This window comes from Stomoxys calcitrans, chromosome 3, assembly GCF_963082655.1.
Source record: "Stomoxys calcitrans chromosome 3, idStoCalc2.1, whole genome shotgun sequence".
Lineage (NCBI taxonomy): Eukaryota > Metazoa > Arthropoda > Insecta > Diptera > Muscidae > Stomoxys > Stomoxys calcitrans.
In genome coordinates this window covers 2,655,335-2,683,147 of record NC_081554.1, presented here as the reverse complement: position 1 = coordinate 2,683,147, position 27,813 = coordinate 2,655,335, and the positions used below count along the sequence as shown (strand labels likewise).

Genomic DNA, 27,813 nt, shown 5'->3' with positions numbered 1-27,813 from the left:
ACGACTGAGAAGACCCTTTATTCAGAATTGCAAATGTATCCAGAGGAAAGGAAATTAAATATCCTTCTGGGAAATTGTAAACATTGGCCAATATCCGGATTAAGTGAAATTACATCCTTATGCACAATCTCCAACTCAAATTAAAATCGGAATCATATGATATTCACAAAACCTTAGCTACGATTGAACTTTTCCATATGCAAATATTAATACTCTATTTACCCTTTCGTCATAGCATTACACGGTCTCTGCTCTGTCTGGCATTGCACCATTGGTTTCTTCGGAGGATGACCACGGAATTTTGAAGGTCGTTCGTAATTGTAATCTAACAGAATTGAAAGTCATATCAATTTTGAATTTGTCTTTTGTCTCTGCATTGTTTTGCGCACATCTTGTTTGTCAGCCAAGAAGGGCCTACACATGGTGGCAAGAAGTGAAGGGCAGATAGTCCAAGTGGAGTAGAAAAGTGTCATGTACACCAGTTCGAAGCTGCCCAACCAACCATTCATCCGCTCATCCATATGTCTGTTGGCTAACTAAACCAGTCTTTGGCACAGCACAAGCGGGCTCGGTATAAAAGCCACCTTCAACTATTCTTAAGTCATCAAAAGTTTTATTGCATTTATCGTAACCAGTTGTGTGATACAATTATCACGTTCCATAGACGATAGGGATACGAACAGCCGGCAAAGCAAAATCGAAAGTGACTCCTTCTCTAGCAAGGATCAATAAAATTCTTCGCAAGTTTTTCTAACGGATTTATTGGTGTGCGAGTGTGTGTAAGAGAGCGTGGCCTTGTGTCAACCAAAGTGAACAATCCAAGTTTCAAGAAGTTGCCCATTGGACGCATCATAAATTATAACAACCTCTTGTGTGAAATAATAGCCTTCCTAACCAACGAAGAATGAAGTGGGTATGTGGTCAATCCAATTCAACTAAAACCAAAGTAAAAACAAACAAAAAAAAAATAAGCAAGTGCGTGTGCGAAAAGACAAATTATTGCAAAAAAAAAACTTGTGGAAAGATTTTTCCAAAGTCAGAGGACACAAAAATTAAAAAAAGTCACTACAGAAGCTGAATTTAAATTCATTTAAACTTTAACTATTACATTGTGCTTTATTTGGAAACACATATATACGCAGAATTTTACTTTGTATTTAATTTTATTTTGAATTAAATACATATAACTCAAGTTACCAAGCCACAAACTGAAAGCCCAACTGAGAAGTCATAAATCTACTCAACATAATTCATATTTCAGCGAAAAATAATGTTTCTGGTGGATTTATTCGGACATTTGGCCTCAAATTTGAATAACCTCGAAAATTTGGTTCGAAATTTGGTTGCCAGACTCGTGCTTCACCCCGTAGGGATGCCTCCAGCTATTTGAAATAGCGGATGTTGAAGTTTTTTTCTGAATTAAACCCATTTCGTAAGAGAGATAATTTTTTAACCTTAATCGCCTAGATACTCCATGCTTACTCCTCTACACAATTATGAAAGAAGGACCCCCTTGACAATGCCACAAACACAGTGCCATATGCCCAAGTAGGTTTTATTAACCCAGACAACATTGTGTGCCATTGAGTCTCAATAGATTCATTCCTCATTTCTTACTGCCATTTTGTAACTTTAATAGCCATTTACATGCACAACAAAGTGCCTGCTATGTTGAACTGATTTCTTTTACTGCAACTCTCTTCCTCTTCATTCTCACCCATTTCAGTTTTTGTTATGCGTTTGTGTGAGTGTGTTGGCCATCAACATTGTGACGGCTTCATATCCTGCCCTGCATGCTGCTCTGCATTTGGCCCAACAGAAGTCGATAACGAATCCACAAGATGTGCATCAACATCAGCGTAACTCATTGGAACAATCCTCCTCGGACTCTGCGGAAATTGGAAATGATATTGGCGCTATGGTCAGCTCTTCGGAAGATTATGATACTCATCCTCAGTACAGCTTTGCTTACGATGTCAGAGACTCACTGACGGGCGATGACAAGCAACAGGAAGAGAAACGTGATGGCGATGTAGTCCAAGGCCAGGTAAGTGATAGTATGGATTTTAATTAGGATGCAGATGCTTACGTTTTCGCTTCCCTACAGTATTCCCTCATTGAACCTGATGGCTCACGCAGAATTGTTGAGTACACCGCGGACGATATCAATGGATTTAATGCAGTGGTCTCAAAGCAAATGTCCGATGAGCGTTCTCGTGCCCCAGCCTCCGCATCTGCCACCTCATCGTCGTCTCGCTACAATAGCTTTGAAGCCCTTCAATCGCAAATTCAGGCTCATGCCCTTGCCGAGGCTCAGGCCCAGTCAGCTGCCTACGCCGAAGCTCAAGCTTTGGCCGAGGCTCAAGTACGTGCTGAAGCCATGGCCCAATCGCAACAAAATTCTCAAGCAGAAGCTCAGGCCCGCATACAATCGGAAAATCATGCTCGCGCCCAAGCCCAGCATTTGATGGAACAATTTGAGCAGCAATACAAACATCAGCAACAACAACAGCAGCAGCTGCAACAGCAACAACAGCAATTGCAATTGCAGGCTCAACAACAATTGCAACGCAGCCAGCAACAGCAGCAGCAACAACAACAACAACTTCTGCGTACTCAATACCAGCAATCGCAAGAACGCCTTTCCAACGAACAAGCCTTGCTGCTGTCCCAGTCCTTGCCCTCGCAGGCTTTGGGTCATAGTGTACATGCCACCGTGGTAAGCCACCCACCCACCTTATTGTCTCGCACCCCTACCGGCCCAGTATTTGCCCAATCCCATGATATTTCAGCGTTGAAAGAAATCCATGAAAACAATGGCCGTCTTAACATTGAACGCAACTCTCAGGCTCAAATAGTCATTGCCCAGCCCGCCAGTGCCACAGTACAGGCCCAAGTCATACACACACCCATATCGTCGCTGCTGGAAAACGCCAATGGCTTAAGATCGGGCAGTGGCTCCATTATCTCGACCCGCATCACCAATAACGGACGTACCTCAGGATCCGGAAGTCTAAATCTCGGTGGCAATGGAAGACATGGCAGTGATCAGCTACTAAGCGACTTGGATAGCAGCGAATTGCAAAACGCCATTTCACGCCAGTCTTCAGCCTCAAGCTATGATACATTGCGCCAGCAAACCAATCGCCGCTTGCAAAGCATCTACCACAGCTCAAATTCTAACGGCAATGGCAAAAGGAATGGAAACGGAAATGCCAACGGCAATGGTAACGGAAATGGCAACGGGAATGGCAACGGTAACGGCAATGGCAAATCGATATGGTAATTGATGAAGGATGAAGGCGTACTCTTTCAACATATCACACTCAAAAGGCAGGACGAAAACAAAACCACGATCTTCAGTAGCTCTTAGAAATTGAAACGAAAAAAAAAAAACAACGGCTTAACGACCCTTGCTAACTCTAACAGGACCATGACTTTTACCAAAACCGCCAATGTGAACAATTTCAGTTTTTTTTCCATTATAGTCCATAAGTTTTAGCATAATTTGTTTGCATTTGTTAGTATTATTTTATTTATTTTATCTCTGTTATTAACTCTTCAGTGTGTATTTGTTGTCTTTAATTTTCTTACTAATATAGGGGATGTGGGACTTCTATTCACAATATGCAACAGGACAATTTCCACTAACACTTAGCATTTGTGGGCATTCTGTATCTAATTTTTCCTATTTAAAGCATAACCAACAAAAAAGTTTAAGTTCCCTCAGCAACTCTCGGCAAATCATCATCATCATCTTTCCCACCATCAACAAGATTTCGGTAAAACTTTTGGGATTTCCGTTTCCTCTTAACTGACGATGTCCCAACAAAGGAACTCTGACTGTGCGAATCGCGCAACATTTTAACTGTCTCATTTTCATAACCAAACACTTTTGATTCATTCCGACTCTACCCCCTTCCAGACTTCTGGCTCCTAGCCATTCATTTACTCGTTCATACATTCATCTATTGCATCTGTGTTCTTAAGACTACTACTACCAGTACTCTATGATACTCTTACACATACACTTACATATATACATCTTACACTCACACACATTGTTGTTGTTATGAATGTGACACATTTGTTGTTTTTGTTACTTTGTGTTCATTTATGCTCAACTAACTTTTTGTTTTTATACCATATTGTAAGCATCCTGTCTCTGTTTCTATCTCTCACTCACAACACACACACACATACACATACTCACCAGCGCGCATAGATACCTTCTCATTTTGTTAATCTTTTATGTCTCTGTGTGTTTTGTTTTTTCTTTTGTTTTGGTTTTTTTTTCTTGTTACTTATTTTAGTCGCTAGTCGCTTAAGCTTATTTTACAACAACAAAAAAAGATGGCATCCTAAAACAAGCATTACAAAAAATAAAAAATATATAATTTTGCAAAAGAAAATCTAAAGTGCTGCTGCTCTGTATTTACCCTTCCACACACAAGAACAAGAAGTGGGAAACTTTTGAATCGTTTGAATGGCATAGAATTACATGGGGGTATAGAATAACACTTTTAACACTTCGTAAATGCAATTTTTTCGTGTGAAATATGTGAAATGCTATCTTTGAGATTATTTTTCGATAACAATGGCCATTGTGGTAGTTGTATAAAGGGAATTCCTAATAAGGAGTATAACTGGAAAGAAAGAAAGGAAACAAGTAAAAGCGCGTTACGTTAAGGACGGGCTGAATCTTTTATACCCCCCACCATGGAACGCATTTGGCACATTCTTTGCATGACTTTTTGAAATATATAAGACATACATCAAGTTTCGAACCGATATGGATCATACTTGTTATGACTATCATAAACAAGTAAAAGCGTGCTAAGTTCGTCCGGGCAGAATCTTATATACCCTCCACCATGGATCAAATTTTTCGAGTTCTTTTCCCGGTATCTCTGTTGTGCTGTTTCAGGCTATAGACCGATGCTGTTTCAGGCTATAGACCAATTTAGACCATATTTGACATGTACGTTGAAGGTCATGAGAGAAACCGTTGTACAAAATCGGATAATAAATGCGCCCTCTAGAGGCTCAAGGACGGATGGACGGACGGACGGACGGATGGACGGACGGATGGACGGACGGATGGACGGACGGATGGACGGACGGATGGACGGACGGATGGACGGACGGATGGACGGACGGATGGACGGACGGATGGACGGACGGATGGACGGACGGATGGACGGACGGATGGACGGACGGATGGACGGACGGATGGACGGACGGATGGACGGACGGATGGACGGACGGATGGACGGACGGATGGACGGACGGATGGACGGACGGATGGACGGACGGATGGACGGACGGATGGACGGACGGATGGACGGACGGATGGACGGACGGATGGACGGACGGATGGACGGACGGATGGACGGACGGATGGACGGACGAATGGACGGACGGATGGACGGACGGATGGACGGACGGATGGACGGACGGACGGATGGACGGACGGACGGACGGACGGATGGACGGACGGACGGACGGACGGATGGACGGACGGATGGACGGATGGACGGACGGATGGATGGACGGACGGATGGACGGACGGACATGACTATATACCTATTAATAATCAGTTTAATTTTAACACCCACCACCATAACACCTAAATATTCTTGCTCATCCCTCATTTTTTTCTAAAGACAAAATTTCAAACAATGCTAACCTCTGAGCTCCGCTGACCGCCTAATAGGTATGAACTTTTTTTATGAAAGAAATTTTTATATAACATTTGGGAAACTGAAACTTTTTTTAGTGGGTATACTGGGCTAGAAAAAGATTTCTGCCGTTTTAAAACGCATTAAAATTGAAGAAAAAAGATAAAACAGTTTACAACCGTCAGTAGATCAAGTTTTTCTCCAAAAAATATAAAAATTTAGGACTTGTAAGAACTTGAAGCAAAATATAGACATATTGAGCAAAAGTTGGATAACATAATTTTTCAAGTATCATTTCCACCAAAAAAGGGGTTTCGATGGATTTGAATGAAGTTCGAAGGAGAATTTAGAGAAGTCGCTTAAGCAAAATGGAGATTGCTTTTCAGAAAAATGGTGATACATGATTTATTTGAAATATCTAACAATTGTATTTGCCTAATATCTTGAGTTTGCTTGTGTAGAATTTTATGAGAATAAAAAGAATTTATATTTGTAAATCTGGACAATGATATTCAATAAAATAATGAAAACAATTTGAGATAAGACTAAAAATTAAGCGCAAATAAAATTTTTAGAATATTTAAATCAAAGTACTAGAGCTTATTAGCCGAAATGTTTAACAAAGTAATTCAATAGCTCATATCTTAATACTATAGTACTAAGACATCCGCTTAAACAAGCACATGTTGAAGGTTTTTGGAGGATCCTGTCAAAAGTTTTTAGGCAATCCGTACAAAATTTAGCTCTCACTTACAGAAGGATAAATAACAAATAAAAGAACATTTGCCAAATTGATGCTTTAAAGCTCCTCAAAATAACCTGTCTCTCTCAGAATATCAGCGACGATGGTGTTGATTGATCATTAACTAAGCCACTGCAGCCAGGCCTCTTGAGACGATTGTGACGAGCTATAATTCTCTACATTTGATTTTTATATCCACCACCACATCGAAATTGCAATTGCAATTCGGGACCCTATAACGTATATTAAATTCTTGACCGTCTTGATATTTTAGGTCGATTTAGTTATGTCGGTCAAAATCATAATGGCGTCCGAATGAATTATTTACAATAATTATATTGTTGTTGTTGTGGTATAAATGTAGTAAAATACATGGACCAGTTTGCGTTAATGGAGGATTAGGCGACGTATGAACCACGAGCTGTATGACGACGATAGCATTGCTAGGTCATGTCAGATCAAAAAAGACTTTTGAAGGTAAACACGGTGGTACACGCAAATCGGGAAGACCAAAAGCCCGATGGAAAGATCAAGTTGTAGGAGACACCTCGAAACTTGGTGTCATTGATTTTAGAATGAGCGCAGAAGATCGAGGCGCTTAGAACACAATTCTACGTTCGGCTAGTGGAACAAATATTCTGTCATAGCCAATTAAAGTAAGTAAAGTAAGTTATATTGTTGTTGTTGTAGTATGAATGTATGTTAGCTGTGGAAGTAGTGATCCTCTTCAAGGTACAATTAAGAGGTAGCGTCAATAGTATAACAACAAAAATCTACCATGGAACTAGCTTGATTGGCTAGTGTCATAATTCATGGCCAAAGTGGTTTTTGGATATAAACTTTGTTTTACAACTTATCTTCTTGAAATGCGTTTAATAATTGTATTTTTAACGTTATAAAACTGTTTTGTTGCTTCTGTGTGGAGTATCGGATGAAATAAAACATCGCTTTAAGATTTTAGAAAAAAATCATTCCGAGTTATTCCGAAATCAAAACAAAAACAAGTAAAAAGGCGTTAAGTTCGTCCGGGCCGAACTTTGGATACCCACCACCTCGGGTATATATGTAAACCACCTTTCATCGAAATCCGGTGAAAATTACCTTATGTCCTATAACAGTTATATCGAAATATATTCCGATTTGAACCAAATACTAATAAGTACAGTACCTATATTTAAAAATAAACCGATCTGAACTATATACAACACGGATGTCGACAAGCCTAACATAAGTCACTGTGTCAAATTTCGAGATACCGGTCTATATGGCAGCTATATTCAAATCTGAACCGATTTGGGCCAAGTTGCAGAGAAATGTCAAAGAGCCTAACACAAAGCGCTGTCCCAAATTTCGGCGAAATCGGACAATAAAGGTGCCTTTATGGCCCCAAAACCTATAACCGAGAGATCGGTCTATATGGCAACAATATCCAAATCTGGACCGGTCAGGGCCAAATTGAAGAAAAATGTCAAAGGGCCAAAGACAACTTACTGTCCCAAATTTCAGCAAAATCGGATAATACATGTGACTTATTGCACTTATGGCAGCTATATCCAAATCTGGACCGATCTGGGCCAAATTGACGAAGGATATCGGAGGGCCTAACGCAACTCACTGTCTCAAATTTCAACAAAATCGGATAATAAATGTGGTTTTTATGGGCCTAAGACCCTAGATCGGCGGATCGGTCTATATGGGGGCTATATCTAGATATAGTCCTATATAGCCCATCTTCGAACATAACCTGTTTATGGACAAAAAAAAAAGAATCTGTGCAAAGTTTCAGCTCAATATCTCTATTTTTAAAGACTGTAGCGTGATTTCAACAGACAGACGGACGGACATGTCTAGATCGTCTTTGATTTTTAAGCTGATCAAGAATATATATACTTTATAGGATCGGAAATGGATATTTCGATGTGTTGCAAACGGAATGACAAAATGAATATTCCCCCATCCTTCGGTGGTGGGTATAAAATTGAAATATTGTACTCAGCTGTTCGCATGGCCTCACCTTATAAGCACATCCTGGATCCTCGTCAAATTCCCGTATGTGAGCAAGCTCATTCGGCCAATTGCAGTTGCAATTAACCCGTATACCTACGGAGCTTATTTTTCTGTACAGATATTTTTTATTGGTGAAAGTCAGATTTAACATTTCAATCATATAAATTGTTGTTGTTGTTTTAGCAGTTTGTTGTGTTCTTTCTTTCGTCTGCTTGATTCTATTGAGTGTCAAGATCCAGGAACTCTGCGACTATGAGGGATGTGTCCAGAGGGATCTGGGTTTGAGTCGAGTGGGTCTGGCTGGGCAGTTAAACAGGTGACGTGTGTCGTGTTGTCCCTGGTCACAATCGGGACGTACATCTTCCACGTCGGCATCAACTCTTGCTCTGTAGAAGTTGAAGCGACTGCAGCTGCCGGAATGTAAATGAGCCAAAACTACTCTGGGTTGCCGGTGGAGGTCAATTTCTTCAGGTGCAATGCGAGGCGGTCGTTCTCCAAGTAATACATTAACCTGGTAGCTATTTTCCGCATCTGCTGTCTGCATGAATATTGTCTAGGCCCGCTTGATATGCCGCTTGATCTAGAGGTTCTCTCTTGTAGCGCTAAACCTCACACTTTAGATCATGTAGATCTACCTTAGTGTAGATCATCACATGGTCTACGACAGTGTGACGAGACCACACTGGCGCTGCATAACTTACCACAGACTGGCTAATTTTTTTGTACGTGGTCAACAAGGTTTCTTTGTCTGCACCCCAAGTGAATGAAGGATCTCCCGTACAATCGTCCGCATATGATACGATTTTTATGCCGTCTGGGTAGTGGTAGGTAGTGGTTAAATCATATCACCCCAACTTAGGAAACTCCCTATTTCAGTCTACGGTGCTTCGACTTCTTATCCAGTAATTTAACAAATGACTGGCAACTAGCACATCCGAGGGGGATGTCAGTTTACTGAAGCGGCGATTGGTGTGCTCTCTGAAGCCAGCCCAATCAGCCCACGTCCGGCGCTTAGAGGTTATGAAGTCGGGTGGGCGGTCGATAGTGAGAATTATGAGGAGGTGGCCTGACCCCAAAGAGATGACGGCTTGCTAAGTTACGTCACTCAGAAGATCAGGGGATGCAATGGAAATATCTGGCGAGCTGCTACACCTCGTCGTAATCCTCATTCATCGTACAAAACGTGGAGCCTTCAATTTGCTCTTCCAAAGCTATGTCCCTCTAGTCGTTGCCTAGGGTAGAATGCCATGAAATGTGATGCACGCTAAAGTCCCGTAGAAACAGACGATAACCTAGATAACCCACTTATGTCGGCTTTGTAAGCTTGGCGTTTAATTGGGTCATAGCTAGCAACCGGCGGTATGTACACGTTGCATAGCTCTATCTCGGAATTACCGGACCTGACTGCTATCCCCATGCACTCCACGTAGGGGTCACTAGCGCCAGACGCAGGCGAGATGGGTCTATACTGCACGGAATGGTGTATCACGAAGGCCAATCGTCCACCTTCATTCCTTGAACGATCCTTATGTAGCACATTGTATCCGTGACAACTGTGCAAACTGCAGCACCTTGCAACGTATTCAGTATGACTATACTCCCGTAGTGATGTACGGCCAGAGCCAGATTGGAAATGTACCCATTTCATGCACCGGTTACACCTCACCGACATCGACAGATGATGGAGACGGTTCTGGCAAACTTAACAGAGCCAGGGTCCGGGGTTCTTTTTAATCCCGGTACGGACCAGAAGCGTGCGGAGAAGGCACTCGGGGAAGTGCCTTCTGTGATAAAAAAAAGGACCAACAAGTACACAGTGGTGGCAACCCTTGCTGATGAAGGATTCCATCGGGTAAATTCGGTGCGTACAACCGGCTACCATGGGATTGTTTTCCGATTGTGCTAAAATTTAATAATGGAAGTACACTAAGGGTTTTTATAATTCAGCTCACGGATTGCCGATTTTTTAAAAGAAAGTAAATGCATTTTTTATAAAACTTAGAATGAACTTTAATCAAATATACTTTTTCTACACTTTTTTCTAAAGCAAGCTAAAAGTTACAGCTGATAACTGACAGAAGAAAGAATGCAAATTCAGAGTCACAAACTGTGAAAAAATTTGTCAACGCCGACTATATGAAAAATCCGCAATTACTTTTTGGGCAACCCAATAGTTTTAAAATCACTTCATAAGGTAACACATCGAATATATCACAACAAAAGACTCACTTCTTCTTGGCTGGGTCTCCACACCCAAACCACTGTTTAATCATATTTTGTCCCGATCGGCTCAGAGATTTCTTTGGGCGGTAGGTGACCCCCCCAATTGTTCCCAATTGTGGCTATTAGACTCTTATTCTATCCCATTTGAGTATCATGTTGTTTCGATCGACTTTTATGTGCGATCAGGTATTTTAAGAGTAGACCTTTCATTTGACTCCCATATTGTGGGTCTAGTTTGACCGTTTGAGGTTTTTAGGCTATGGCGAACTGCCGACATATATTGGCCAATCATTCATATATTGTCCCGAACAGGTTACTTGTCTCCAATACTTATATCATATTCGTCCTCTACATTCAAACTCCTTTTAGTTCTAGTACGGTCGGTCTACATAATGTACCGATTGGTGTGCAAATCTGTTGGACGTTTTTTCGGGTGTGCCGCGGCCCCAGATACTACCACCAAAAGTCTCAGGTCACTCATTCAGCAATTTTTAGGTCTGTATAAATTTTATGTTTCCACTATCATGCAAAAATACTTGTAAAGCTGTATTATAAAAAACCATTTAATCTTTTAATAATAAACAAGTCGTTACATAGCTATAAGGCCATGTACTAAAATAGAAATGGAAATGGAAAAATAGATTAAGGAAAAATGTTCGAATCTAACTCGCACTACACAGATATTCCATCAACACTTCATCGCATTATCGCTTACTTAAGCGAGTGTCCGTCAAGGAGAATTCCGTTTGCTCAAAGGACGTCAATGCAATGCTAACCATAAATTACTTACTCGCTCCCGGCAGACTTGTAAATTGATTTACTCTCCTTTCATCACACATTCCGTTCAGGCGGCGTGTTTGCCGGCAAATAATCACAAATAAACTTAATAACAAACTTGGGAACCAGCGAGGCGAACGGGATAATAATGCCTTTATGGAAGCCTGACATGGACACCACACAGACACCATTTGTCTTTCTTCGTCGTCGTCGTCGTTCAACGGCCAGGGAGTAAAGGAAGGCAGTGAAGGGGAACATCAAATACAAATCATCGCATTGGTTTCTGGCCATTACCCGGCAGCGGTGTAACTATTTTCACATGAACATCAAGAAATCACTCAAAAGTTCATAAAAAACTTAAATCAAAGTGGAAAGTGTCTCGGGGGGGAGGCAACTAAGACCCCGCTTTGTTCATGTCAAGTGTCGCTATGGGGAGGTTATAAACATGCCGCCCTCTTCCATTCTTTGTGCACTTTATGCTTATTGTCCATTTGATGGTGCTATCGGCAAAGTTCATTTGTCTTTTTCTACTACCCCTCCCCCCAGTTCCCTGCAGTATCCGATGCACTCACATTGCCAAGTATGGATCCGTATCGTATTGCTCTATAAATCGTTTAACGCATTGACATAAGGAGGAGGTGTGGAGTGGAGCGAGTGCAGAGACACTAGATATCATATTTCATACCGTGGCTATGAAACAGAGACACAAGCTGACGCCTCCTGCATGAGCAAGCCCCACTAACATGGGGCGGTGTCGAACGTGAGCAGGATGCCCATGTAAATGCAGTCATTCCTCTGTTCATGAATGACATGGATACAATTAAAGCGGAGTGTTTGCAAACAATTTGCAAAGTGAATGTTGAAAGCATTGTTAATTGTTGCTCTTCTATTTGCCCGACATGTGCAGCTACTGCCATTTCCCTCCTCCGGTACGGTAGTTTGTGGTAACCGACAACTGGCAATTGTACTGCCTAATGGTTTACGTCACGACTAGAATCATTTCTACTCAGTTTGTGATTTTGTTAACAATAGAAAACCTTTAATGATATGACTCTATTGTTAGACGGTTTTTTAATAAGACGCTCAAATAGGTTCAAAACAGTATATTGGTGGGTCGTGTGCTGTTGGATGGAGTGAGAGGGTAGGAGAGACACCTTTTAAAAGAATTTAATTTTCTTTAAGGAAACCTTAGAAGTTATAAGGCTCAAAATCCTAAAGGTTATGGTCTAGTTTTAATAGAAAGTCAATTCTTACATATGAAGGACCATGCTTGAAAAATGAAAAGATTATTGATTCAAGCCCTAAACGATATTAACCTCCTTCTAGGTTCAACTTACCATGTCCAAGTATGTGGCCACAGAAAAAGTGTACGCTATTAAAATTCTGCATCGGCTATGAGATGCACCAAGCCGGGTGCAAACAAATAAAGAACCCAAAGGATCAAATCGCGGAATCGGTTAATGTTTCATCTTAAGAAACAATCTGAGCGGTATTTGCCAAATTATAAAAAAAAAATCTACCAACATTTTAAACTTCTAGACACATGCAACAAAATAATATTTATACGATATTTTTGCGAAAAACAAATCTGTTTTATTGGGGGTAGAACTATTTTAGTAGTCACTGTGCAGCATTTCCTTCCACCGTTCAATATTTGTCGTAAATTTTCCACATTTCGATGATAAAGACATTTCAATTATGGTAAAACTTTTATGAACTTCGTCTGTTGCAAAGGTTGGCTCTTTTACGCAACAATTCAAAACTTCTTTTAAGCCAAAAATGCAAGGGACTATTTGTTACATGAAAAGATTACTCCTTTGGTTTGTTTATGTCTTGTGTCTGTTCCATTTGGCAGAGAGACTAGTTTTTGTTTTTTATTGCATTTTTTATTTGGTAAGGCTCAGTCAGCCAGCAGTTAGTATTAGGAGGTTCGGGATTGTGTGCGGATCTAAACTTGGAAATTGAGATTTTTTCAAATTTTACTTTAGTTGAAAAAATGCTCGTATTGACAATACCACCATTGGCGAAGCCAATGAAGTTTTTAAAATTCTCGGGGGGAGCTAAATCTGTTTTGGGGAGTGCTTTACCCACCCCCAGAGGCATTTCGACGCTTATGAATACCACAAGCCAAAAACCTCGCACTAAAGGGCACCAGGACGGCAAGAAGAAATTTTACAGCGCATACATTGTTTGTCAATATTTTGCACCATTAAGAACTATCGATAATTTGTATTCATCCCAAATTCTGACAACATTATCGCAAACAAAGACTCAAAGTTTTTAAAAAAAAAAGTTTACTGGTCGAAAAGTTCGGTTATGGGTAGTGAGTTATTTTTTTTTGCGTGTATAAATATCCATTTTGTAGCACTGATAAACGTTGCTCTTCTCTAATGTAGCTTCAACTTCAATTTCAGTCCGTTTTGAACCACTTTCTCCGAGGTAACTTCACCATCCCGCAATCAACATTCGGAATTCGTCCCATCTCCGTTTGTGATTTTTTCCCACTAATTTCGATTTATGGTCGATTTTTTGGAATAAGCAAAAATCGAAAAGAAACTAAGTTGTTGTTGTAGTAGCAGTGTGTGGTACACTGAGGCGGAAGCCCTTGCCGATGAAGGAATTCATAGGGTCAATCCGTTACATACAACCGGCTGCCATGGGATTGCTTTGAGATTGAGATATGAGAACCAACAATGCGAAAATTCAAATTAGAGCTACTTTTTGTACAGATTTCGTATAAGATAGCAAAGTGTATCATAAGTGCATGATAGAATAATAATTGCTGCTTCTAGCTTCTCCAGAAATTTTTAGTATCGGTTTGTTTTTGGGATCTATATATGAGTGTATACATTAACAAACCTATCTGAAAATAATTAAGTACCCTCCAAACATTTTCTATCGTGCGAGTCACTAAATCTGCACTCAAGGAAGTTGGAAACAATCTCAGGCGATATCATTTTTTACTCTAATTAGTGTCTCGGTACGGGAGAAAACGTGCCACTTGGCGATATATACCCATGAGTGACTAAATAGGGACTAAAAAAAGTGTAAAATTCGATTATCAACGTCATTTATAAAACTAAATTTTTAATTTCCCAAATGTTTTTTTTACCTTTTAGAGTGAGGCTAATTTTTATTTCTCTTTCTAATTTATCTCTTTTCCAAATCAAGATTAATAATCGAAGATTTTATTTGCAATGATTTTCCCTGACTGGGATTTGAACAGCCAACTTTACGATTGTGAGGCGTATGCTATCCCTCTGTGCTACCAGGCTTTCTTCATTACTGAAGGCTAAGTTAACATACATTCTCTTGTTTGGGGTTTTTTGAGTAAGCGTCCAAACCAACAACAAACAAGTAAAAGCGTGCTAAGTTCGGCCGGGCCGAATCTTATATACCCTCCACCATGGATCTCATTTGTCGAGTTCTTTTCCCGGCATCTCTTCTTAGGCAAAAAAGGATATAAGAAAAGAGTTGCTCTGCTATTAAAACGATATCAAGATATGGTCCGGTTCGGACCACAATTAAATTATATGTTGGAGACCTGTGTAAAATTTCAGCCAATTCGTATTAGAATTGCGCCCATTGGGGCTCACGAAGTAAAATAGAGAGAACGATTTATATGGGATCTGTATCGGGCTAAAGACCGATTCAGACCATAATAAACACGTTTGTTGATGGTCTTGAGAGGATCCATCGTACAAAATTTCGGGCATATCGGATAATAATTGCGACCTCTAGGGGTCAAGAAGTCAAAATCCCAGATCGGTTTATATGGCAGCTATATCAGGTTATGAACCGATTTGAACCTTGTTTGACACAGTTGTTGAAAGTAAAAATAAAATACGTCATGCAAAATTTTAGCCAAATCGGATAGGAATTACGCCCTCTAGCAGCTCAAGAATTCAAATCCCCAGATCTGTTTATATGACAGCTATATCAGGTTATGGACCGATTTCAACCATACTTGGCACAGTTGTTGGATATCATAACGAAATACTTTGTGCAACAATTCATTCAAATCGGATAAGAATTGTGCCCTCTAGAGGCTCAAGAAGTCAAGACCCAAGATCGGTTTATATGGCAGCTATATCAGGTTATGAACCGATTTGAACCATACTTGGCACAGTTGTTGGATATCATAACAAAACACGTTGTGCAAAATTTCATTCTGATCGGATAAGAATTGCGCACGCCAGAGGCTCAAGAAGTCAAGACCCAAGATCGGTTTATATGGCAGCTATATCAGGTTATGGACCGATTTGAACCTTGTTTGACACAGTTGTTGAAAGTAAAAATAAAATACGTCATGCAAAATTTTAGCCAAATCGGATAGGAATTACGTCCTCTAGCAGCTCAAGAATTCAAATCCCCAGATCTGTTTATATGACAGCTATATCAGGTTATGGACCGATTTGAACTATACTTGGCACAGTTGTTGGATATCATAGCAAAACACGTCGTGCAAAATTTCATTCCAATCGGATAAGAATTGCGCACTCTAGAGGCTCAAGAAGTCAAGACCCAAGATCGGTTTATATGGCAGCTATATCAAAACATGGACCGATATGGCCCATTTACAATACCAACCGACCTACACTAATAAGAAGTATTTGTGCAAAATTTCAAGCGGCTAGCTCTACTCCTTCGGAAGTTAGTGTGATTTCGACAGACAGACGGACGGACAGACGGACGGACATGGCTAGATCGACATAAAATGTCGCGACGATATGGGGTCTCAGACGAATATTTCGAGTAGTTACAAACAGAATGACATCTTATGGTGGAGGGTATAAAAATCTATTCTTAATTTTGTAGCAATAACAGTTGATTATGAGAAACTAATTAGCGAAACATGAATGATAGAATTCCGACATTAATGTATTTTGTTGTTGTAAATCTTAAAATTTCTACAAACTATCATACAAAAGGACCTAAAAAGTGACAATTCTGGGAGAGAGTGAGAAAGTCACTTCCAAATGTTTGGAGGGTATGTGTACGTGTGTGAATATCATAATAAAAAGTTCAGATGCAAAATTTGACGCCGAAGTAAATATTGATATCATCCTAAACTTATGCTATAAATTTGGTTTAAACTGGTCGTGTTTCCTAATACACCACAATGAATCTTCGTCAATTCTACGTATGTTGAAACAAAAACAAGTTTATACCCTCCACTTCGTGTAATGGGCCAAATTGGTTCAAGTTAAAATTCAGCTCCCACATAAACCCAACACTTGGATATACTTATTGAATTCTAGAGTGCGCAAGTCTTATCAGATTTTGGATCAAATTTAGCATGATGTATTTTTATACCAACCACCATAAAATGGGAGAATTAAATGTGGTCAGTCCGTTTGTAACACCTCGAAATATTAATCTGCGACCCTATAAAGTATGCATATACATATGTATTCATGATCGTCTTGACATTTTAAGTCAATCTTGCCATGTCTGTTTCGCCGTCGAAATCATGATAGCGATCCTCTTGAAATTTTGATAGACACTTTTTATTGTCATAGGTTGCCTAAGATTGCAAATGGTCCATTTGGGTTCAGATTTCGATATAGCTCCCCAATAAGATGATCATTCGACTTGAGTTCTTGAGCCCCTAGAAGAAAAACTTTTTTCTCCGATTTGGCTGAAATTTTTCACGGAATGTTTTGTTAAGAGTTCTAACATCAAATCGGTGTATAATCTGATAAAGCTCCCATAGTAACCGATCTCCCAATTTATTTTTATTCTTTAGTCACCGGAAGTCGCAAAAGTTACCCGATTTGTCTAAAATTTTACAAGCATTATTCTGCTACGACTTCCACAAACCGTGCAAAATTCGGTTCATGCCATAAAACCCGATCTACCAATTTGATATCTTGAGACATAGGCTTCTACGCCCCCTAGAGGCTTAATTTTGTGCCTAACTCAGCAGAAATTTGGTAAATGTCCTCAACTTAGTTTATTTGTGAAAATTTTTAACAGAATTCATAGTGTTAACCAAGATTCGGCACGTCCGATCTCCAAATTTAAGATGTTAGGCCAATAAAAGCCACATTTATTAAGTATAGTCTATATCGGGCATTATTTGGATATAGTTGCCATATTGACCAATCTCCCGCAATACGATCTTGAACAGTGTATTTTTGTAGACACTTCGACGAGCGAGCTGTGGTTGTAACGTATTATATATCAATAAAGCTGGTGCATATTTCACCGGATTTTGACGAAATGTGGTGAATATATATATATATCCAAGGTAGTGGAAATCCTAAATTCGACCAGGCCGAACTTAATGCGTTATAACTCTCAAAGGCTGTACCAAGTCAAAATCTGTTCATAAACATATATATATCCAATATAAACCGACCTGTCAATATGGCATCTGAATTACTTACAGAAAGCAATTCCCATCCAAAATCAGTCAGATTTCTTTTTTGAACTCCTCTAATCCCTATTTAGTTTCTGCAAATCATACAAAGAACAATGCGATCCATGGTGTAAGGTATATAAGATTCCGGCTTATAGCATAACAAATGTTTACTTGTTATGTTTTTTTATATTGATTTCTATTTATCTAAAACCAATACTGCATAAAATTAGGATATAAAACTAAACCTAAGGTGAAATTTCGATTCCACCACGAAATATGACAGCGACATCTAACGAAGAATTTAAACTTGTAAAGGTTGTGAGCTTCAATAGTGTTTTACTCAACATAACGTCGTTATTGTGAATTAGTATCGCAGGCGCCAGCTTGCGACCGAACTGCTTTCGGTTTTAAAATCTGCTAAAGCAAACATTAAAGAAAATATTCACCATTACGGAAAAATTACTTTGAGCGTGTGTCAAATGATAGCAATCTCCTATGGTGAGATGTCAATCGACCATTTTTTCTAACACTCACAATTTTTGACGTGTGCCAAAAATCAGAAGTGATCATGATGTGCGCGCCACACAATAATACAGGAAAAAACCAGAAAATAATAATTATTTGCGTAATGAATATTTATCAAAAATATTTTCCATTACTAGTACCAGTTATATTGCAATGGCGAACGTTGCAATATGGAGATATTTTAGGTCTTGCTTTGGAAAGGAGGAAAACACGGCGAGTAAGACAAGTAATGTTATTTTAAAGACACATGTATTAATTTTTTAGCGGGGGAAGCCATTACTTCATGAAAAATGAATGCAAATGCCAATTTGCTTCTTTTTTTTCAATCGTTCTTCATTTTCATGAAAACAATAGAAAAAATAGAAGCAAATTGGCATTTGCATTCATTTTTCGTTATAGAAAAATCACTAAACGACGGTACCATAATTTCAATAAACTACAAACACAAAACTTTACTATTGTCCATTATTGTTAAATAACAACCTTTTAGAATCCCGTTGCCAATGAAAACAAACAATAATTTTTCCTATTTTATACCAAATAGGTCGTTAAAATTTAGTGACATCTGAGCAAATTAGATGAGATATGTATTTATTTCATATATAAAAATAAATAAAGGATAACAATACCAACATTTGCTTGAAAACAAATCATAAATTACAAAAGTTGTAAATCTTTTACATTTTTTTCCCAAATTCAAGTATCTAGAGGAAATTTTGTTAAATGTTTGACTTTCGAGAACATTTGTTTAATTATTGTCTTTCGAGAAAAAATAAATTTTTAAAAAATCTCAAAAATGTTTTCTAAAAAAAAAAATTTACGTTTTGGTCTTTGCAGAAAAATTCATTAAAATTTTGTTTTTAGAAGATGTGCTATTGACATTTTCTAAAAAAGTTTCTAACAAAATGTCATTGAAATTTTTTTCGCAAAAAACATTTTATTGAAATTTTGTTTTTAGAAAAACTTCATTAAATTAGTGTTTTTAGGTTTTTAAAACTATTTTTTTTTTTAATTTTTCCTTCGGAAAATTTCTAACATTTGATTTGATTACATTTTATCATAAGTTTTCTGAAAATAAAATCTTAATTGATATTTTGTCTTACGATTTTTTTTAAATTTTGTCTATAAAACAGAATTTTATAAAAGGTGACTTTTTAGCTATTTTCTTTTTGGCAACACTGGTTTAAACAGCTCACGCACGTTTCTTGTTTTGTTTCACTGTCAAACATCTTCAATTTGGTCTATAATTTAACCATGAATCGTCTTACAAACGAACAACCCTCGCAAATTTTTGAATACCTTCCTTCTTCAGACTTCCTTCCTCTTTTTAAGCGCCGTAGCTCCTTTTTGGCTCAATGGTTACGTAAATAAGCAGAATTGTCGATTTTGGAGTGAAGATCAGCCAAAACCACTGCAAGAGCTACCAATGCATCCAGAAAATTTCACAGTTTGGTGTGGTTTATGGGCTGGTGGTATCATTCGATCGTACTTCTTCAAAGGTGATGCGAATCGTAACGTTACTGCAAATGGTGAGCGCTATCGTGAGATGGTATCAAACTTTTTTTTGTCCAAAATGCAAGAGCTTGACTTGCATGACATGTGGTTTCAACAAGACGGTGCCACATGGCATACAGCACGCTTAACAATGGACTTATTGAGAAGCGAATTTGGTGAACATTTTATTTCACGTTCGGGGCCGGTCAATTGGCCGCCTAGATCGCGCGATTTAACGAGTTTAGACTTTTTTTTGTTGGGCTATGTTTAATCTCATGTCTGTACAGACAAACTCGATTCAATTGACGCATTGGATGACAACATTGAGGCATTAATTTGTGAGATACCGGCCGAAATGTTCAAAAAGTATGCCAAAATCGGACTAAGCGGATGGAACATTTGAAGCGTAGTCACGGTCAACATTTGCATGATATAATCTTCAAATATTAAATTATATGGGCCGTACTATCAATTCAAATAAAGATTTCATGCATTTTTCTAAAGTATTTTTTTTAACTTTTCTATTGCTGTTAAAAAATCACCCTGTATTAATGTTGTCATTGAAAAAATAATTTTGAGGGGCTTTAGCTTGTGCAAAATTTTGTTAATCTATCTATGGGCCGTACTTTAATTCAAATAAAGATTTCATGCATTTTTCTGATTTTTTTTTATACCCACCACAGTAGGATATTGGGTATATTCATTTAGTCATTCCGTTTGCAACACATCGAAATATCAATTTCCAACCCAACAAAGTATATATATTTCGAATCGTCGTAAAATTGTAAGAAAATTTAACGATGTCCGTGTGTCTGTCCGTACGTCTGTTGTAATCACTCTAGAGCCTTAAAAAATTGAGATATTTAGCTGAAATTAGGCACGGATATGTCTTTTTGATGCACGCTGGTTAAGTTCTTGAACGGGCCAAATCGGACTATATTTGGGTATAGCTGCTATATAGACCGATTTTCCGGTAAAGGGTCTAAAGCCCATAAAAGTTTTTTTTTAACCGATTTCGCTGAAATTTGAAATAGTTAATAGTTTTACACCTCCTAATATATGACCCAAATATGCTTCAGATCGGACTATATTTAGATATAGCTGTCATATAGACCGATATCCCGATAAAGGGTCTGAAGCAAATAAAAGCTTTATTTATTACCCGTTTTCGCCGAAATTTTAAACAGAGGGTTATCGTAAGCCTCCTGATATCTAACATAAATATGGATCAAATCGGACTATATTAGGTATAACTGCCATACAGACCGATCTCCAGATAAAGGGCTTGAAGCCAATTAAAAATCTATTTATTACCCGATTTCGCTGAAATTTTAAACAGTGGGTAGTCTTAGTTCTCCCTACATCCGCCTCAAATATGGTTCATACAGACCGATATGCCGATAAAGAGTGTAAAGCGAAGAACAGCTTTATTTTTTATTCGATTTCGCTGAAATTTGAAACAGTAGGTAGTTTAAGGCCACCCGCTATCCGACCCAAAGATTGGATTGTATTAAGATATAGCTGTTATATAGATCGATGTGCCGATTAAGAATCTGAAGCTCATAACAGTGACTTGTATTTATTAGACCACTCAATATCCGTGTCGAATTTGGGTGCATAAGTTATCCAATTTTCACCGGATTGTGGCGAAAGGGGGGTTTCATATATACCCGAGGTGATGGGTATCCAAAGTTCGGCCCGGCCGAACTTAATGCATTTTTACTTGTTTTTTTTTTTGTGGATTCTTTTTACTTTCCTATAGCTTTTAAAAGATCAACCATTGTCAAATGATGTCGTTGAAAAAATTTTTGAGGGGCCTCAAACTTGTGCAAAATTTTGTCCTTAGAAAACATTTCATTGACGTTTAGAAAAAAATTAGTTCAAAATTTGTCCTAAAAAAAATAAATTTGAGGTGGACCGCGCCAAATTTTATCTTTGGAGGATTTTTTACTGATATGTTTTTTTTTTAGAGAAATTTCAATTAAAATTTTGACTATAAAAAAATTACAAATTTAGAAAACATGTTATTACAATTTAGTCTTCGCAAAAAATTTAATAGAAGTTATGTATGTCTTCATTGAGAATTTGTCTTTTAAAAAATTCCCTTAAAAATTATTTTTCGAAAATATGTCATCCAAATCTTGGCTTTAAAAAACGTTTCATTAAAATTTTGTCATCATAATTTTGTCTTTAAAAAATAATTTGTGGGAGGGGGTCGCTTGGGCCAAATTTTGTCTTCGCAGAAAATTTTATTGAAATTTTGACTATAAAAATATTTGCATAGAAATTTAGTTTTCAGCTAAATTTTTTTGAGGAAAATTGAGAAAATTTTTATTGAAATTTTAGTGAATTAATTTGAAATTTTGTTTTAAAGAAAAAATTGTTTATAATTTATAAAAATCTTGTCTTTAAAAAAATATTGAAAGTATATTTTTATTTGAAAGGTTATCTTATTGAAATTTTGTCTTAATTAAATATTTTATAGAAAGCTTGTCTTACTTATTTTTTAATTTTGCCTTAAGTAAATTTTTTTTTGAAATTTTGTGTTAGTTTATGTTAGGTCAGGTTGAAAAGAGGGTGCAGATATTAATCCGCCCCATGCAACTACGGGCATACATCTAAGCCAGTAATCGGTTTGTTGTGCGCTCTAAATACTAAAAAAGTAAAGAAAAAGGAACTCTATGTTAGGAATTCCGTGTTACTTACATATTCCTTAATTGAATTTTGTCTTAAGAAAAATTTTTTCTTTCTTTTTCTGTAGAGAAATTTTCACTGCAATTTAGTCTTAAGGAAGGTATTACGTTCGTTTTTTTAGATAATATTCTCGCTGATTTCATTCAGTAGGACTTTCTGTTTATAATTACAATATGTTAAAATTTAATACAATTGTTATCTAATCATTGAACTTTGTGTAGTGTTTCGAAAAAGGTATAGCGAAAAATATGGGGTTTTAAAGGTGAAAAACGGACATGGTATCAGCCTTTATGAGAACATTTCATTGAAATTTTGTCTTTACAGCAAATTGCATTAAAATATTTTCTTTGGAGAAAATTTCATTGCAATTTTGTCTCTATAGAAAATTGCATTAAAATGTTGTCTTTAAAAAAAATATTGTCGAGGTAGGCCACATTTGCCTTGAAACAATGTTTCATTGACATTTTGTCTCTAAAAAAAATTTCAATCCAAATTTGTCGAAATAAATTCACTGAAATTGTGTCTTAATTTCATTTTGTGTCCAGAAAAAAATTGTGTTCAGAACAAATTTCATTGCTTTTTGGACGTTAAAAAAATTTCATTAAAATTTTGTCTTTAGAAAAATATTATTAAAATTTTGTCGCTAAAAATTTTAATTTTCATTTAAAAAAAAAAATGTTAGAAAGTTGTTTTATTTTTGTTGTATTTAAATTCTTTGTAATTTGAGCGAAAATTTGATTGAAATAATGTTTCTAGGAAATTTTGTCATTCAAAAAAAAAAAAAAATAATTTCGTCACTAGAAAAAATTTCAAAAATCTCAAAAAATTCCTTTAGAAAAATTTCTTTAAGTTTTGTCTTCAGAAAAATAATTTAGAAGGTCCCGGGCTTGATTTTAATTTTGTCTCTATATATTGTAATATTTTATTGAAATTTTCGCTTTACAAGATATTTATTAAAATTTCGCCTATGGAAAACTTGTGTTTCCTCCATGTGACAGAGAATGAAAGCACGTGAGCGTGGGATGGCATATGCCCAAAATACTGCCATTTGAAATTATGAATTCGAATTAACTTTTCAGAAAGAGGGTGTGATAAACATATCTGTCATTATTTCACTTAAATTATTACAGGTGAACTGATATGCAATGATTCATGGAAATTTCTTCTAAAAGAAAAACTCTATGAAACTTTTTCGTTAACCAAGGATAAAATTTGGGTGAAATATTGTCTAAAGTCAAAATTTTAATAATCTTTTTCTAAAATTAAATTTACCAGAACCTTTTCTGAAGAACACAATATCATTACAGATTTCTTAAGGACGACAGATCTTTTTTTTCTAAGCCCCCACATTATTTACTCAAGATTTTTGTTTGTATCACATACGAACAAAAACGAAAACAAAATCACCATAAATGCATATCGAAATTCAAAGCAAAGTGTAGTTCTGCCCCAATAACATGGAATCAATTGAAAGTTAAAATTGAATTATTAATGACTTCCAAGAAATCTTTAGCGGAAATCCCACTGATTCGAAAACGGAACAGAACCGAGCCAAACATTTTGCTTTGGTTTTTTTTCTGATCGTGGAAGTTGATAAGCGTCCCTGAATACTGATAAATAAGGCAATGAAATGCCTCTTTCGCTTGGATCCACCGATGACGTCTGTGTTACGAAGACCCATAATCAGCTGTGCTGTGGAGGGAACGTTAACAATTGGATTTTTTGTTGTTGAAATTATAGGCAACCAAAGGAGATGGCATAGTTGCATGTTTGTTTATTTACATTTGCCATGGGTCATTGTAGGCAGCCATTAGGCAAACTGAGCTTCAGGCTAATCCTGTTGGCCTGCTGGAATACTGTCATCCATGGACCTGAATTACATTCGCTTTGGTTCGTTGACTTACGACGAATGCCTTCAAGGAATTTCCTCTTGAGAATCCCAACAAAAGGAGTTCAATGAAATAGAAATGGAGGCAACAGTCCCTCTCAATCTCCTCTTCTACAGCACCATTGGCATCATTTCTAATATTTTAAGTAGAAAATTGCTAAGAAAATATTTGCACACTTATTATTTTCGCATGAAGCTTCCCGCCTAAGAAGTTTTGCCACGCCAAACGGTTAAACGACTGTCTCTCATCTATTTTGAGTGAATGTCATTTGAAGATGGCATCTATCCACCATCTGTGCATCTGTGGCCTCGTCCATTCCATTCGTCTGCTTCTGTCACACACTCAACTCGCTCTCCCGAGAATGTAGATTGACTTTGGGCTAAATTGACCTGGGACTTTTCCCAAAGTGATGATGAAATAGCAAGGTATCTGAAAAGTGGAAAAAAGCGAACAGAACAGAACAGAAAGGCCACATTAACATTATTACGGTATTTAGAAAATTATACTTTTCCCAACTATGCCTGCATTTCCATGCTCTATTCTGTCCGGCCTTCTCCTTCTTCGTCTCCTATGGTGGCAAGCACCATGAAACACAGAAAAAGTTCAGTTAAAGAGCAAAAACAAGAACAAGAATCTGGAGACGGTTACAATTTGTTGCAAATTAATGCACAAAACACCGAACGTTAGCGGCAACATTGGCTAGATTCGATTGAAACAACTGAGTAAGAGAGAGGGGACAGTGGTTTTCGTAGGCTATGGATACTGAACGAAACTAAAAACCAGAACCTTAAGTTTTAAAGGAGATTAATGTTTAAGTTAAAGTCAATCATTGTTAACCTAAAAAATATTCATATCCTCCTGTACACAGAAAATCCTGGGAATAATTTTGTAACTTTTGAAAGGTTACGTAACAACACGTAACACACTACCATTTGTTATGCTAAAAATCTACACAAAAGAACGTAGTTGAAGAATATATGTGAAATATGTGTCAAATCAGTCAAGAATTATGGGTTCTTGGAGCCGAAGAAAACTAACCGGGAGCACAGGAATTATATCAAGTTATAGACCGATTGGCAAAATATCTTCCAAAAACAGCTTCAATAGCAGTTGAAAATATAAAAAACAAAAAGTCAAGATCCCAGATCGGTTTATATGGCAGCTATACCAGTTTATGCAGAGATTTGCGCCATACTTAGCACAGTTGTTGGAAGTGATACTAAAACACCACTTGCGAAATTACAACCATAAGAATTGCGTTCTCAAAAAGCTATAGAAGTCAAGACCCAAGATCGGTTTATATGGCAGCTATACCAAGTTATGAACCGATTTGAATTATACTTAGCGTTGTTGTTGGAAGTGATACCAAAACACCACGTGGAAAATTTCAGCCAAATCGGACGAGAATTGCGGCCCCAAGAGGCTTAAGAAGTCAAGACCCAAGATCGGTTTATATGGCAGCTATACCAAGTTATGAACCGATTTGAATTATACTTAGCGTTGTTGTTGGATGTAATACCAAAACACCACGTGAAAATTTCAGCCAAATCGGACGAGAATTGCGCCCCCAAGACGCTCAAGAAGTCAAGACCCAAGATCGGTTTATATGGCAGCTGTATCAAAACATAGACCGATTTGGTCCATTTACAATCCCAACTTACCTTCACTAATAGAAAGTATTCATCCAAAATTTCAAGCGGCTAGCTTTACTCCTTCGAAAGTTGGCGGGCTTTCGACAGACAGACGGACAGACATGGCTAGATCAACTTTAAATGTCATGACGATCAAGAATATATCAGATCACAATTGCAGATTCCATGGGTTCAAGATGTCTTATCGGGAGATCGGTTTATATGGCAGCTATATCCGGTTATTCACCAATTTGAGACTTTTCACCAATGTTGGAAATCATAACAAAACACTCCGTGCAAAATTACAGCCCAATCGGATAACAATTGCGACGTCAAGTAGAAGAACCATTTTATGTGGCAGCTATATCCAAATATGAATCGATTTGGTCCCCAATATTGGTTGGTCGCTTAGGATCTCGATCCATTTCGAGATCTAGCTTCCATATTAACCTATCTCACGATTTGACTTCTTGAGCCCCTACACCCAAAAAAAATAATTCATTGGCCATAAACGAATTATTCGGCAAGTAAATTCATTTTATAAACAAGTAAAAAGGCGTTGGATACCCACCACCTCGGGTATATATGTAAACCAACTTGCGTCAAAATCTGGTGAAAAATACATAGCTTATGCCCCATAGCAGCTTTATCCAAATATGTTCCGATTTGGACCTAACACAACTCACTGTCTCAAATTTCGGCAAAATCGGATAATAAATGTGACTTTTATTGGCCTAAGACCCTAAATCGGAGGATCGGTCTATATGGCAGCTATATCCAAATCTGGACCGATCTGGTTATTGCTTATTCTGCACTGAAAGGAAAATGCTTTACCACATTAGGTTAGGTTACGTCAGGTAAGTCAGTCTGCCATCAGACTCACTTAGACGTTTTCGTCCATTGTAATACCACAGGAACAGAAGAAGGAAGATGCTTTCTAGTTCCTACCCTTGAACCATCCAGATCGCTTTAAAAAGCCCAATAACTTGCGAATGTTCACATCCGCTAAATCAGACAGGTTGTCAAAGAAATGTGAACCTAAAGTGGAACTCCTTCTGACTGCTAGTGCGGGACACACACACAGAAGGTGTTCTATAGTCGCTACTTCTTGGTGTCCTCACAGCATCTGCAAAAGCCGTTGCTGTCAGCATGTTTTCCATTTAGACAGTGGCCTGTCAGGACGGACACAATGACTGAGCCGTCTGTTCTAGCCAATGACAGCAAAGCCGAAGATCTATTTAAGTCTAGATTAGGCTACATAGTTTTGGAATGCTCACAGCCCCCTTCTTGTGAGCATCTATCATTCGTTGTCCTTGGGGCCTGGTCCTGAAAACTTAGTTTACATGTCGTTAGAAGCATACCCACAGATTCCAGTATCCTTGGAATGTGTAAGGTAGTTCCTAGTGTCGCAAGCTCGTCCGCTTTACAATTCCCTGGAATATTTCCGTGGTCCGGCACCCAGAACAGGTGAATTTTGAACTGTTTAGCCATCTCGTTGAGAGATCTGCGCCAGTCGAGGACCGTTTTTGTCTTCAGAAATACGTTCTCCAGGAATTTAATGACTGTCTGGCTGTCTGAGAAGATATTTATGCTAATCGTCGTAATGACATTATATCTTAGCCATTCCACTACTTCCTTAATTGCAAGGATCTCCGCTTGATACACACTGCAGTGGCCGGTTAATCTTTTCGATACGACCAGTTCTAGATCTGTGGAACCATCCGTATAGAAGTCCATTTAATTTCTGTTACCAGGGATATCGTAGTTCCAATCGGTTCTATAA

At 37.9% G+C, this 27,813-nt stretch overlaps 1 protein-coding gene across 1 annotated transcript; it reads left to right on the top strand.

Annotated features, from left to right (window-relative positions):
• The first annotated feature begins 626 nt into the window (after window positions 1–626).
• LOC106081264 (probable serine/threonine-protein kinase irlF) lies at window positions 627–4,352 on the top strand. Its single transcript, XM_013243106.2, has 3 exons — window positions 627–913; window positions 1,727–2,047; window positions 2,108–4,352. The coding sequence occupies exons 1-3, from the start codon at window positions 905–907 to the stop codon at window positions 3,284–3,286; spliced, it is 1,509 nt and encodes a 502-aa protein (XP_013098560.2). The 5' UTR covers window positions 627–904; the 3' UTR covers window positions 3,287–4,352.
• Window positions 4,353–27,813: the final 23,461 nt, after the last annotated feature.